The sequence below is a fragment of the Parasteatoda tepidariorum genome, chromosome 5 (genome assembly GCF_043381705.1).
Source record: "Parasteatoda tepidariorum isolate YZ-2023 chromosome 5, CAS_Ptep_4.0, whole genome shotgun sequence".
Classification (NCBI taxonomy): Eukaryota; Metazoa; Arthropoda; class Arachnida; order Araneae; family Theridiidae; genus Parasteatoda; species Parasteatoda tepidariorum.
Window position 1 is genome coordinate 37,358,644 of NC_092208.1, and position 16,068 is coordinate 37,374,711.

At 28.4% G+C, this 16,068-nt stretch overlaps 1 protein-coding gene across 2 annotated transcripts in view; it reads left to right on the forward strand.

The window, feature by feature from the left end:
• Window positions 1-1,078: 1,078 nt before the first annotated feature.
• LOC107456675 (uncharacterized) overlaps window positions 1,079-16,068 on the forward strand; it is a 38,997-nt gene continuing 24,007 nt past the window's right edge. For both annotated transcript variants that reach the window (XM_043051327.2, XM_043051326.2), the window contains exon 1: window positions 1,079-1,357. In XM_043051327.2, coding sequence (XP_042907261.1) covers window positions 1,294-1,357 — 64 coding nt within the window. In that variant the 5' untranslated portion in view covers window positions 1,079-1,293. The remainder of the gene's footprint in view (window positions 1,358-16,068) is intronic.

The following is a 16,068-nucleotide window of genomic DNA, read 5'->3' on the forward strand; positions in this document are numbered from 1 at the left end:
TTTTCATGCAAATGTTTTAAATGGTACTCGTTATTACGTTTATTCTTCGTGATCATTTATGTTTTAATTACTCTCTCAGAAAGCTTAATTCAATAATAATTACAATTTTAATTAATAGCAAAACAATATAATTTACCTTTTTTATAATTATATAGTATTGAAATGGAATGTAAAAAAAAATTGTACTGCATATTTTATTTTATTTTTGGAGTTTAACAGCTGACCCAGTTCTGAGTTTACAACTCTCAAAGTTCAACTCCGTAGCCTTGCAATTTAGAACACAATTTAGAACACAAGGAAAGCCCTGTATCTAGCATTGCCACAAATAGAAGCTTGCTTGCCCCATTTCAAACAGCAAGGGGATCCTAACTCATGATTCGTCTACCATTGAGAATATTTTACGTCAGTACGAGCTAGTGCGAGCTGCGAGTGGAGTTCAAATAGTTACAGCTGGGATTCGAACCTGGTTCTAGTTATTGGGAGGCAAACGATTTAAACCCTTGTACATACATTAATTACATTTAGAATGATCTAACGCGTATCAATTCAAAAAATTTAAAAAAAAATTTTTTTAGTTCTTTCTTTAAACAGGAAAAAACAAACACATATTAAACGATATTATCTGCAATTTATACTTTTTAAAATGTACTACCTAAATGAATATACTGAGAAATCTAAATTTAGGAAGACCTAATTAATGAAAACGTTTATTTAATTTTTTAAAAGAATCAAAATGTAGACTCAAAAGTGTAAAACAATTTAATTTAAAATTATTATTTTGAAACAAAAAAAAATGAATTTGTAAGTCCTTTTCAAAATGAATTTGTAAGTCTAAGTCCCTTATAAACGAGGAAGTAAAAGAAAATTCTCTTCTTTCTCTTTTTCATTAATGGTCTTAATTCTTTAATATTCTTAACTCTCATTGAAATGCAAGCGTTCCTCCTTAATGACTATCTCAGAGTGGTCTGCCAAATATTACCCTCAGCAGACGAGTGTCCATCGATTAGCAAGAGTTGGCGGCGCTGCTGGCAACTTTCTCAACCAATAACCTCCTCCACCGAAGAGTCTTGGCGAAATAATGCACAACATTTGGACTCAGAAGTCGAGTAAGAAACCTTTAAAATGAAATCGTGTACCCTTTTTGTGCTCAGTTTCAAACATGCGCTCATGCTGTCCGGCCAATTGCAATCCGGAAGGAGGACTTTTTCTTCATGTGTGGAAAATGGAAAATATAAATAGCTCTCGGAGTAAACATTGAACTTTTTCCAAAAACAGAAATATCCAGAAATATCTATGGCCATCCGATTTCTTTCTAGTATATTTATTTTTAGTGTTTTTAGTTTCGTGTTCTTTCGAGGTAAGTAATCTTCTGCATTTAATTATTAAAAAAAAAAGAAAAAGAATTTAGAATTAGTTAGAAAATTTCAGACCTTGTTAATCCAGCATATTTGTATTCATAACTATAGCCTGAATTCGATTCTAAATTGATCTGAGTCATTATGCAAATTAAACTCAATTGCATGGTTCAACTTTCAGAATGCATCTTATCGGAACCTTGATTATTTTGAAACATCAATGTTATATACAGACATTTATTTTGCGAAATAAAGTTTTTGGATGTGCCTTACATAATGTTTTTTTTATGTGTATTATTTAAATATGTTTTTTTACATAATATAATATTTTTTGGAACCTAAAGTGGAACTTGACGTGAAATTAAACTTGATTGCATGGCATCATGGTTCAAATTGTAGAATACATCTTATAGGAACCTTGATTATTTTTGAACATCAATGTTATCCACATAAATTTATTTTGCAGAATAAAAGTTTTTGATGTCCCTCACATACTTTTTCTGTTATGCGTATTATTTTAATACGCTTTTAATTTTTATAGTATATAATATTTTCTGGCACTTAAATATTTACAGACTCTCTATCGTAAGAACAAAATGCTGACAAGATGTTCCATTTTAATTCTGAAAATTATTTAAAAAAATATTCACTCATAAATTTTATATATTAATCTACTGTTCAACTTGAAACAGTGAAACGGTCCAATTTTATACTTTACTAATCATGAGTTTTTTTCTCATTGCGTTATATGGTCTAAGATACCAATAATGTAATTCACCATGTTTTATTGAGAGTATATCATGCCTCTTAGACTTTAGCTGGTGAACTGAAATTTTGTAAATCTTATCCTTTTAAATATACGTTATTAGAATTCAAGTAAAATGGATAATCAAGAACATACATTCAGTAAGGGATATCAATACATAGTTATGTGGGAAAATATCTTATTTTAATGTATTTTTGTTAACTCTAACAAAGTGAAGTATACATTAAAATTACATGGACTTATTGTTTTTCAGATAAAACAAAAATGTAGTAAAAAGCAGTTATTAAAAACGACTTTTGATTTAATTTAATAATTAAATAGTTCTTGGAGATTTTTTTCTTGCCTTTCCTCTGTAGTGCTTTTTTCGAATTTTTATTAAGTATTTTATAATTTAAATGCTAATTTTAAGTTGCATTAGTTGTGTATATATATATTATTTGATATGTGGCAAAGACTAGAAGCTTACATATTTAAGGCTTTCTGTAATTTCGGAATTCATTGTATAGTTTTTCTATATACTATTAATAATTGCATCAGAGCAAAATTAATATTCGTAATTTGTTTTTTTTAATTCTTTTATTTCCGCGTTTATAGTCTAATAGAAATATTAAAGTTAGTTATGTCACGGATTTAATTTTCAAAAAAATTTTATGTCTTAATACCAACAGCAAAAAATGTCTTCTTACATTTGGGATATTTTTATTAATTACGCTGTAAATATATAATCATAAGCAATGACGTTTTAAGCATATAAAGCTGCATACATTTTTGTTTTAATGGATAAACTTAATTTTATATGGAGGGATCAATAAAAGAAGAAATGTAAATAAATAAAATTAATAACGCTTGATGTAACGATTTGATTTTAACTTACTTAATACAGTCTTAAGACATTTAAAAACATTAGGGCTGCGGTATAGAAACGTAAATAGTCTTTCAAAGGTGAATACACCACCACTGCAGATCAACAACGCAAACGTTATTTTTTATTTTTAAATTTCTTTAAAAAAAAAAGGCTAAGTATTTAAAATCTACAATTTCAATTGAATATACTCATATGTCGTGGTGGCTCAGGGAATTGAGAGCTCGCCTTCCATTAAAATGACACAGGCTCGAATCCTAGTCGTGATTGGTTAATACGAATTCTGCTCCCGGCTTGCACAGGCATGCTGACATAAAATATCCTCATTTGTGGACGGATCACGTGTTAGAATTCCCTTGCTGTTTGGCTAACAGTGGGAAATTTTTGGGTCTTTTCCCTCTGTGTAACCTAAATGTGGGTAAGTTTCATCCAAAAATTCTCCACGAAGGCTAGTTAGTGCCATTGCTTGATTCAAGAATTCGCTTAGCTTCTGGGTTGGGTTCAAAATATAATGTTAGGAATTCAACATTGACAGCAGTAAACTCTGAATTTAGTCGACTGTTCAACACTGTTTAGACAAAAAAATATCCTCATATGATGGATTGTGGGTTACAGTACTCCTGTGATTTGACAAACCATTGCTTTCGTCGCCTCTATGTAACGCAAATGCAGGTTAATTTCAATCAAAAAGTTTCTTCAGGGAGGTAATTTCGCATCAATGTTTGATTGATGAGTTGCTTCGCCTTCCGGATTGGTTTCAAAATTGAAAAACTTCGATGTTTAAGAATGGTAATGAACAAATTTGATTATGAGGGACCGTTCAATATTAAAGGCGGTAAACAATAACTTCAGAATCATAGGATACAATTCCTGCTTAGTTGATAAAGACATTGTAATCGAGTGCTTTAGTTGTTATCTATGTAACTAGTTTCCTAATTTTTATATTGAAATTTTTATATCGAAATTTATTCTTCGTGTCTACATGTTATATTTACACTTTATGCTCTAAATACATTAGAGGAGCAAATGAAGTGATAGTTATTTTAATAATTTCATCAACACTTTAATTTGCTACGTGTTTGTTCTTTACATAATATTTTTTTGATTACAATTTTTCACTCTCTTTTTTAACAAATATGCAAAAATGAATTTTTATCATTATGTGTTATCTTAAATCAGCATTCATTTAACGCTTATACTTTTGAAAATTTGGGCATTAGATTAGGGCATTGAAGTGACATATCATGCTTGTATTCAGAGGGTGTCTGCTGGAAGGTAAAACATTCTATAAACTATATATTTCAAATACATTATACAGTGCATCTTCCCTTATTAGTATATTTGTTATACCTAATATACTATCATCATCACCAGTATTTATTTATGATTGCCAAATAATTTGTTTTGAACACAAAGTAATTTTCTGTTTGTTGAAGCAATATATTTTTTAAGAAAATTACAGAAATGTGTAACAATATTTTTAATATACAAACAATTGCCATTAATATGTCAATGCAAATATTTTGAATTTTTATTCTTTTCATAGGAATGTTTTGTTTATAGAAAATCCTTATTCACAAAAAATTCTTTTCATTAAATTAAATTAGTTTTGAATCAAAAATAATATTTTTCACTGTTTCAATAGTATGTTTTTTTTAATAAATATTAAGTAATTTTTAAAATTCAGGAAACCGAAGATATGATGTTGATTTACCAGTTTCATCAGCATTTATTTTAATATATACTTAATTATAATTTTGCAATTGTGATAAATTTCTTTGAGTCTTCGATCAGTAAGCGGTAGGGAAAGCTTGAATTCGAAAAATAATTATCACTATCGAAAAATAATTGAAAATTTAAATATTTAAATAAAGTAAGTTTTAATTTTTTTATAGTTATTAATATCGATGTATGCTTAGCATTACTTCACTGAGAAAAAAAGTATGGTTAAAACTTTCAGAATATGGTAAATTTTATCGTGTTTCTGGCTTTATGGAAACACCAATAAGCTTGGTAATTATGAGCAAATTTCTTAAGTAATGGTAAAATTTGCTAAAACTTAATAAATTTATCATGATTCTTTAGAACATGTCAAGAACATATTTGGTTAAATTTAATTTTTATTTTTGTACTTCGTACTAAATGTGGGGTAATAAGAACTAGAATTTTGAAAGTCAGAATTTTCAGCTGATCGTTTCTATATGAAAGGGACAAAAGGAATTGTTTAATTACTGTATATTCTAGTTTTTACAACCAGAGTTATGTTTTAGTTTTACAGTAGGGAAATTATTCCAGATGTTTTCCACGCGAACCTAAACTATGTTCACAAATCCACATCTCAGTAAAAATGAATTCCTGTAATGTACTTCTCCCTGTATTGAGTCACAATACATTTTATGTGTATTTGAAAGTATATTTTTTGTTCAAAAAGTTTTTAAAGTGTTCCATAAATGTTTTTAAATATTTTATGAAGTAGGTAAAGGCTTTCTTTTCTTCAGGTGATTTTAATTAAAGCATTATTTTCGAAATATCTATAAATTCTATAAACAAATTAAATATTACTAGCATTATAAATAAGGATTATAACGTAATTTAACGTAACTCTATTAGATCTAATTTAGATAAACAATTCACAATAGAGTATTGAGCTTGGCCTTTGAATTGAAGGAAAAAAGCAACATTTGATTTTTGAAGTTAACACGGTCGTCATTGTTGGGCCATATAGAAGAAACGAAGACATAGAATTAAATTATAAGAAAAATTTTAAATTGGAAAGCTCTGAACTCAAAACTTAGATGAAGGCTTAAAAATAAAGGTTCAGAAGATGTTACAGAAGAGTTGACAATAGTAATGACTTCAAACTAAAATTATATGGTCAAGAACAGAAAGATTTAGAACAGTACTGTTCAGAGAACCAAGTCTCAAATGTTAGTTTATTTGAGCCATCTATAGTTTATTCTGTTGACAAAGACTAAGGTTAGTTATATGTTAAAGAAAAAATTATGTTTAAAAATTAGCAGAAATATTTAAAGATAATATTTGATCATCATTTTTCAATTTAACAAACAATTAATGAATAAATAATAATAAATAATAGTAATTAATTGCAATTAATAAAAATTCATGCTCTCTTTTAATAATGAATACTTTTTATTATTGATTTTTAATCAAAGCGTATATCTACAAGAGCTAATTTTTATTCTGTGAACAAAATCTGAATCTTCATTCATTAAAATATATTCAAAAATGAAATTAAGCAAATAGCTCCGTTAAATTTCTAAAAAGACGTAAAATATCCCAAAACTGATATGAATTAAAAGTGATAATTGCATCTTTTCATTAAATCTCTTTTACGTTAATATTAATTACTCCTCTTAGTGACAAATTAATTATACTATTTCTCTAATGATATATTAATTTAAAATATCGAAATGAATAATTACTCAAATAAAGATTTAGTTGATTAATAATGGCGTTTATTGTGTTGATATAAAAATCTTTTCATATCTTAATTAAATATAAATCAAGCCATGCTAAATTTTCAAAAACATTATTTCTTCTCATTTTATGTTATATTTATCTAAATAATTCCGCATTTTATAATTATATTGCATTTGATCAGCATAATGAATTAACCTGTTTATTAATGATGATTATGAAGCTCCATTCACTGAGTATATGCCTATTCAGCAGTAACTTTCTTCATGAAAATTTAGGATTAATGTATTATTTTTAAAAATATTTATTAATTAATTCAGCAGTTGCATTCATTAGATAGGTAATTTTAAAATTACGATTTGAAAAATATCATGCTCAAATGCTTAAAATCATTAAAGCATTTTTGCAATATTTTCTAGTTATATATTTTTATTCCTTCTTCTCTGATATGTTCTCAATATGCTGGTAATTATATGCAACGAAAAGTCTTTATTGATTTAAAACATACTGATATAACTAATAATGTCAAATAAAATAGTTTTATCTATATATTCATAGTAGGCTCTAAAAAACTTATTTTTCATACACTATTTTGGTCGGAAGGTTTTAGAATAAATTTTGAAAGAAAAAAACAGATTTATTATTTGAAAGTTTTTCCATTTGGCACAGGGTTTCTTTATACTTTTCAAATTTTTTTTGTATTATTTTAGGTCAAAATGAATGAAAAATAATATATTTAGAATTATAATATATTTTTGTCATGAAATGCAACTTCAGACACCAGTGTCTTCTTTTGTAAAGAAAAGTCTTTTGAAAAGTAAAACTATTCAAACATGGCTCACTTCTAAAGCATATTTCCCTAAGATTTGATCTTATTTGTAGTTATTTATATCTAAGGAAAGCAATATTTCATCATTGAAATTTTTTTTAATTAACAAAAATCAATTAGTGTTACATTTTTCAACATAAATGGAAGAAAATTCAAACTTATTTTTAGGACAAGTATAATTTCGAGAATCCAATAGATTTATTTTATTAACTAAACTAAACTAAGTGGCGTGACAGTCCATAGAGGGCTAAGGACAACTGAGCCCATCTCAGTTTTCTTGACCTTGAGCTTTGGGATGCAGGAGCAGATGTTCCGGTTAGGTGGTCAGCCGAACGTGGAACCCCCAGTTCCCAAGCATGCTTGGTACTCATTTATCGACCCACTGAAGGGATGAAAGGATGAGTCAACCTTGCCCGGCCCGAGAATCGAACCCAGGACCTGTGGCACGATAGAGCGAAGCACTACGACTCAGCCAATTGGGGGTCTATTTTATTAAATATTAGACTATTTTTTTTGCATGTAAGAAATGTCAAAATATATTTTTATTTGTATTTAGATTGTCAGACATAAAAATAAATAAAAGAGGCACCGGTGGCCCACCTGTACCAAAGTGTTGGTAAAAATAGATTCTAAAGTTAATAACTACTTTATTTTAAAAAAATCCCATTTTTTTTTGTTTAATAAGTACTTAATACACAGTCTAATAATACTTAAAAGTATAATAAATACTTAACAACTTGCATCATTTAAATTTTTGAATATGCCGTTTCAAATATATTTCAATAGGTTTTATGCAGATAACATTTTAGTAGTACAGATTAGTTTTTTTTTTAGTTTCTTTATTTAAATTATAATGTTATATGGTTGAGAAATCTTTATTATCAAATAAGATATTTACAAAGCAAATGCATTGATTAATTTGTCCAGATTTAAGCTGAGTAGAGATAAAAAAATTCATCACGAAATCGGTTTTCGAAATTTAGTGAAATTTTTATAGAATGAAGAGGGAAAGTTTTTATTCTTTTGCGTCTTAGGTTGGGGTTACATTAAGAAAATCAAATTTAATAAGATATATTTAATTCAGTACATTAAATTAAAATTATCATTGAAAATTATTAAATTCGTAATTCTATAAATTGCGAAACAAAATTAAATTTTTATTTTCCATTTAACTGAGTTAGATTATTTTTATAATTATTTTTGTCTTTAAAAAATAAATGCGCATCCAATATTTCAATATTTTTTTAAAGCATAACACTTAAAAAAAACTTCCTCTATTCTCATGTCATCATCAATACCCAAAAATATTTCTGGAATTGTTAACTTCGTTTGCAAACATTGTTTACACATTTGAAGCATATTCGCAATGGTAATTCTTTAAAAGTAGTTAATCCCTTGTTAATCCAATGGTAATCCTTTTAGTAGAAATACTTTCTATGACTTAAGGCTTATTGTCGATTTCAGCTCTAAAGTTAAATTTTGTTTGTGACAAAACAATCACGCGTGATATTTTCCTTTTCAGCAGATTAGCTTCGACACATTAATTTCAATTTATGTAAAGTTAATTTTCCATTTTTATTTAAAATAACTTTCACAAAGTATCTGTACTCCATTTCCCGAAATATGAATTTATTTGGTTTCTAAGGAAGTATTGAACTAAAAAAGTATTTTAAAAATCCAAAATATGGATTAATAATATAGCGAAATGAAACAATTTTAAGCTAAATGTTAAGAAACCACTCTGTTCCTGTTTATCATTAATTGTAAATATTTTAATTATAATTATCGACAAAGCAATATATTTTTAACTTTAATTATATATTTGTAATATTTGCTTTTACACTAGGTATATAAATATTTGAATTCATTTTCTGAAATAGAAATGATTTTTCAACTTGAAAGTTCGAATTAAAATAGAATCGAGAATTAAAATAATTTAATTCAAATTTTTCGCATATTTTGTATGACACAGACATTATTTCCTATGAAAGGGTTTTATAATAAATATGTAGAAATATATTGTTAAAATAAATCTAAATTTATATTGAATACAGACTAAAGTTCTCAGAACTTTACTGAAAATGTTGTTTGGTTTATGTATATTGCGTTGCAAGTTAAGATCATTCCATCATAGGATTTAAATAATCATTCGTGCCTGCATGTAGTTTCATTTTATTTCATTAACAAATTATATAAATATGCCTTCAAAACAGTATAAAAACTTTTGAAAGTTAAACACGTCTGTCAGAAATTTATTTCATGCTATCTTTCACGATATATGTCTTAAGATTATTAAAAAGAGTTTCGTAAAATTAGTTTCGCAGTCTTACTGGAATCCCAGACTTGACAAAATATTTCGATAAATAAGGAGATCATTCGTTCTTAAAAAAGAAACAACTGTACGACGTTGGAAAACATTGGATTTTATTGAACCACTGAAGAGGACACGTGTTATGTTGACATGAGCTTAACAAATCAAATACGATATAAAAAGTTTTTACTTTTGTTTCGCTGTGGAATAAAATCTTATACAAGAAACAATATTTATTATCCTTTCATCAGTTTCGTTAAATGCGAACAGAAAGGCGCGTATATTTGTTATGTGTTTTAGGTAAAATTTTTATTAATTATTATTACTTGTTAATTAATTATTCAATAAATTTTGTTCTCCACATTTCTCCCGATTTAAGAAAGCAAGGAAAAGAAGACTGCGAAACGTCGTTTCAAGAGTTCGCGGTGTTGATATACGTTCGCGCTGGGAGCTTAGCATCCATTTGGCAAGAACTTGCACCGAAGAGTCATTACATTATGACCACCCTCCATCGATAACAATGGGCTCTCTCAGGTTTTCATGGTTTCTCTCCCAGGAACAATGTTTTCATGGGGCACATTAGGACCCATAATCTTCATAGAACAATCCATGACGTCTGTAAGCTACTTGAACATAGTTGCAGACCAGGTTTACCCAGTCATGGCAACAGTTTTTCCTGGATGGTGTTTACCAACAGGATAATGCACCATGTCATAAGGGTCGAATCGTCGAGGGACATTCCAGTGACTTTCAAATCATGTCTTGGCCACCAAATTCACCTGACCTTAATCCAATAGAGCATTTGTGGTCCTACTTGGAAAACCAAATTCGTGCTGCCACGCTACCCTCTCGCAATGTGAGGGAATTGCAGGACCAGTTGGTGAGCGCTTGGTACCAGTTACCTCAGACTACCTATCAGCACCTTGTGGAATCAATGCCACGGTGGATGCTAGCAGTTTTGAGGGCTAAAGGTGGTCCTACATGTTATTAGCAGGGTGGTCATAATGAAATGGCTCTTCGGTGAATATGCAAACAGGCTCTCTGAATAGGGATGATGAATTTTTGATGCGGATGATGCAACAGAGTATAGTTTACATAATATAATAAAAGCATTACTTCTGCTACGAAGTATTTATATATTTAGAACAAGCAATGTTTAACTCGAGTGTATATTAAAGATTTGTCAGGACACCCCTGCATTACCCTTGTGCCTTTTGGATCATTTTCTATATTCTATGAGATCTTTGACTTTTACCTACCAGTAGGTCATTTTACTTCTGCCTTCGATGGTGAGACAGAAGCTATTACAGCTGCCTAACTAGTATCACTAAAAAGATTTGATTTTGCATATTTTTTATAAAAAAATACACACTCAAATCTAATCCAGTTCTAATTTAATCTGTTGTAATTATTTTTAATTTTCTTTGGAAAATTTATGTGTATAGAATTCGATAGGAAAGGTAATATGGTAATTTATCTTGAAATACAAATTCGAAATATTTATGAAATTCATACAAAATACATTCGACATGAATGTCATAAATGTTTTTTTGAGTATATCTTTATCTTTATAAAGGGTTTTAGATTTTCATATTTTTAATGCTTTATCCAGTCAGCTCAAATGTTATTTGGTTGATAATCCCTTTATGTTTGCCTGATTTAGAAAGTATATGATGTTTAAAGAAATTTTAGTTAACTACTTCTAAAGAAAGATTCTATTGAAACGAATAAATTTAAATAATTAGCTTCTTAAAAGGAAATAATTTTACTAGCAAAAGTACAGTAAAAAATTTTAAAAGACATAAAAGCATTTTTAAAATTTACCTTTGAAATTCCAGAGTTCTCGGGATAAAACTCCTCTGTGCAGCATATACATATGAATAGATTTGTTACTTATATCGCAAGAAATTTCTAAAACTGTTGAATTAAAAAAAAATCCTTTTAATAGAAATATACTGATGTACATTTTAAGATTTGCATTTTTTTAAAAGTATACTCAAATTTTATGAACTTATTTTCAGGATAAAAAGAAACTATTTCTTTGAAAAATGTCCTAAAAAATGATATGTTAAGTCAAATTTCAAACTTATGTTAATTAACGTTATTTATTTTATGCTTATACTCCCAAGTAACATTTGCAAATAATGGATCATAAATCAAAAAAACTTTATATGTATTAATCTTTAGCTGGATAACCATAGACAGAAATGATAGTTGCCCATTAAAATAAAAATCAATAATCCCCATAAAAATTATTAGTTTCAATGGATACCTGACACTTAATTAATTCCCATAGAAATGACTGAATGCAATGGATACTTGATACCCCAATAATTCCCAGCTATTTTCATAATTCTTTTTTTTTCGCAGCTGAGATTATTCATGAAATTAAAACCAGTAATTTAATTAGGAACATAATTAGCCATTCTATAAGTAGTTATTACTCTAAACCAGATCAATCGTTAAGATGATTCTAAAAATAAGGAAGAAAAAAAAAACTGCGGATCTGTTTCAGATTTTCCTTTGGATAATTATATCAAACTACTATGTTTCAGCAAATTGCATATTTCCATTCTCAAGACAGCTCTAGATTTCTATATCTTTTGAAAGATAGGAAATAAATCAAAGAAAGTAAAGGGCAGGGCTTTAATCTTGGAATGAGATTCCTTCTTTTGAAGTTCGCCCACTTTGTATTCCTGGTGGAGTTGAAATTCTCGCTCCTCCAGTACGTTCGAAAATTTAATTGCGATCATTAGAGATCGCCTAACACCTGGTCTCCAAATTACATTTCAAAAAGGTGAGGTGCCGTGAGTATGGGTGGATAATTCTGGAGTTCCACTGCTTTAACTTTATTAGTTGTTTGTTTCATTCGATCGCCAAGGGGAATGGTGAATAGGGGCAACACAAAGGAGTTTGAATCTCAAACAGAGAAATAACAGTTAGAATCCATGAAGGGTAAGGTTTATGCCCTTGTGTATATTGAATGATGTCGTTCGTTGGTAAATCCATTAATTAGGACAAAAGGGTGGATATTTTCAGTTTAGATTGTTTTTCCTTACTGAGTTGTAAAAACATACGATTTTAGTATTATTACTCTTTTGATTAATGTAGTAATGTAATTTTTTGCGATTGATACTGATTTTTCCTTCGATAGTTATTTTATATTTTTTATTTTCTTCAAAATATATATTTGCAATAGCTATTTGATCAATCAATTTATTTACTTATTTTTATTATTAGTTGTAGTTGGGGGACCGGGGCATTTCAGACAGGACCGTGAAAAGGCTTTGGCAGAATTTACAATCGTGGTGGTTCATGACTGTCTTGCGCACCACCTTCACCGCATTGGCATTTTTACAAGTCTGAATTGTCCACTCTGTAGGAAATTCGAAGTAATGGATAGGAAGCACTTGGTGGGATGTTCGGCTGTACACGAAGACTCCGAAGTGAGAAGGTATTGGAGTGCTAGGCATCTGCTAATTTTGAGTCATTGAATTTTTCTCTTATCTATTTCATTTGTTATATTTTTCTTGGTAAGAGTTTGTCAATTTCAGCCATTGGAAATAAAAAAATATAAAAAAAGTTATTATTTGTTGTTTTTGCAATTAATCACTAAAGGGAAGGTGGTTAGAAATGCCGCAAGAGAATTAAAATCATTTGAAAACGTTAATTGAATAAATGGAGGATCAGGATTTACTAGCTAATGCAGAATAATACCATTGTTTAGAAGACAAAGTCAGTTAGGACCCGACAGGGGTACATGCGTAATATAGCTTTTTCGATTTTTGTAATAATTTTTCAAAACCATACTGCACCATACTGCACATACAACATTTCACCAAATAATTGGTGCCAATTTAGCTGAAAAACATAAATTTATTTTCTTCAAAATTTTATAATGAATTGTATTTGGCAATTTATGAAAAATTCGGATTTGAATATCTCAAAACTTTTAAAACTTACAAGCAATTTTCTAAGTAGTTTTTGTACTTTCTGAAAGAAAGCTCAACACGATAAGCGGTTTTCAACATATTTAATTTTGTCTTTCTATCCGATAATTACAAGGTAATGTAGTTTGCAATAATATACAATAAAATCTGTAGAAGATATCTAATTATTTTTTGCTTTCTTTTAAAAAATAGAAAAACTACTTGGAAAATTGGTTGGAAATTTTTTTATGTTTTTAGGATATTTAAATCAGATTTTACCCACTAGTTACCAAATACGATACACAACAAAATTATTAAAAGACAATTTTAAATTTTTCCACGCATACACAGTACAAAAGAACTACTTTAAATGCTCATGTCTAACGCATTTTTAACAATTTTTTGCAAGTTTTACAACAATAATTTTGTAATCAATTCTAAATTGCTCAAAATACTTTCTTAAATTTTACTGAATAGTTTTAAAGTTGCAGCAAAAAATGTAAGACAAAAATATTTGTATTTTTTTTAAAAAAAAAGTTCATTTCTCCATAAATATTTAAGATATATTTAAAAAATTTAATGCAGCTATTTCAAATAACAACCAAAGAAATTAAAACAAGTTACAAGCTTATTGATTCATTTTCCGGCATCGGTTGTTTAAAAATACTTGCTCTCTTTCGTAATTTATTGTCACTTTCTCAAACCTCTGAACGCTTTAAACTTTATTGCAGAGTATGAAACATCGCGTGAACTAAAGTTATAAAATAGTCTTATAAGTATTTATTGTGAAACTTAAGAAAATATCAAAAACTGAAAGTGCATTTTCCGCTACTGTATGGTATAAATAATTAACTTTACAGTAAAATGCAATTAAATATTTAATTTTGTTGAAAATTTAAGAACAAACCAAATGCATTTTAACGCTGGTTTTAATTAAGTACTACATAATAAAGTATAAGAATAAAAGCGTTGAGTTTTTTCACATTAAATTCTATTTAATTCTTAATCTGTAGTCTGAACTGACAGTAAAAATAAAAATTACTAAAATATGCATAGAAATAAAGCATTTATGCTAATGTATAATCTTTTGTGTTGACATTACTATATAAAATGCCGAACTAACACCAAAATTTCATTTCATTTCAAAATATAGTAACGTTTAGAATCGTTAAAAATTACATTGTTATTACAATCAGAAAAATTATTCTCCACTTTACAATAATCATTCATTAAAACTTTATTGACAAAGCTGCTTTTCAGATGTTTTTAAAGCAACGCACTCAAAAATATGTATCTAAGTTAAGCAAAAAAAAAGCCAATCGACTAACAAATCGAACATCCTAAAGAGCCATTCCAAAAGTACGAGCGAAATCAAGGATTTCGTATTGAAAACATCGGGCACATATTACAGAAATATTATATGGTATAAGCAATAAATAAAAACTTACCTTGAGAGGTAAAAAATAGGATTTAATTTTCTCACTCCTCTGCTTTGATAGATGTATCGTATGTTGAAACTTTCCTGTCGTAAGCTATTAATTTAAACTCGGTTACATTGCAGTTACGTCAGGTTAAACCACGGATATGATGAAATCACTTCAAGCTTTCCGCCAGTCACTTTTAATTGAACTGTAATCTTTGTGAAATCTGCCTACCACTCTCCACTTGTGTTTGTTTTCATGAATATTTCGGCGAAACGGTTATCTATTTTTTTAACAATGTTTTTAATTCACATTTACTTGTCATTAAAGCAATATTGCGATTTCTATGTGATTGTTACTGACTTTCTTCAACTTTATTTATTAGATATCCATATTTTTCTCAAAAAATATAATTGCCAATAACTGCTAGGATATTTTTTTATCAGTTGTTTTCGCAATAAATAATTCAGAATACGGAGAACAGAAGTAACGCAAGAGTATTCAAATCAAAAGAAACCTTATTTAAAATCAAAGTTTGGTAAGATTTATTCCCTGGTGGATGTCAATTGCTTAGTGGAACAAATTTCTAGAATTAGAAGTGGCATTACTTTAGTTTAAGTTGTTCTTATTTTCAATTTCGCTGTTCATAGAAGTTTTAGTAGCATGAATAAGTCATAAATGTAGTGTTTTGACTTGAGTCATAAATAATTTCCTTGCTTTTTTTTTTTTTTTTTTTTTTTTNTTTTTTTTTTTTTTTTTTTTTTTTTTTTTTTTTTTTAGTTATTGATTCAATTTTTACAGTAAATTCAGAGAAAAACTGCCAAAAATCACTATTTCAGTACATCGATTATTTTACTACTTAGTTGTTTACTCCATTTAATGACTAATATAATTTCGAGCATTACAAGAGGTTTGCTTATTAAATTTGAACACTTTGCGCAATCGTACATATGTAGTTACTAGGCAAAATAGACAATGAAATGCCATTGAATCGCAATAGCTATGAGAATAGAGCTGTTCCATCCCTATGAACTGAGCCAGGTTCGAATCCCAGTGCTGATTAGTTGATTTAAATTCTGCTTTGGCTGGTAACGTCTATATCTTTAACGTAAAATATTCATAATGATAAGTGAATCATGAGTTTGAATCTCGTTTGC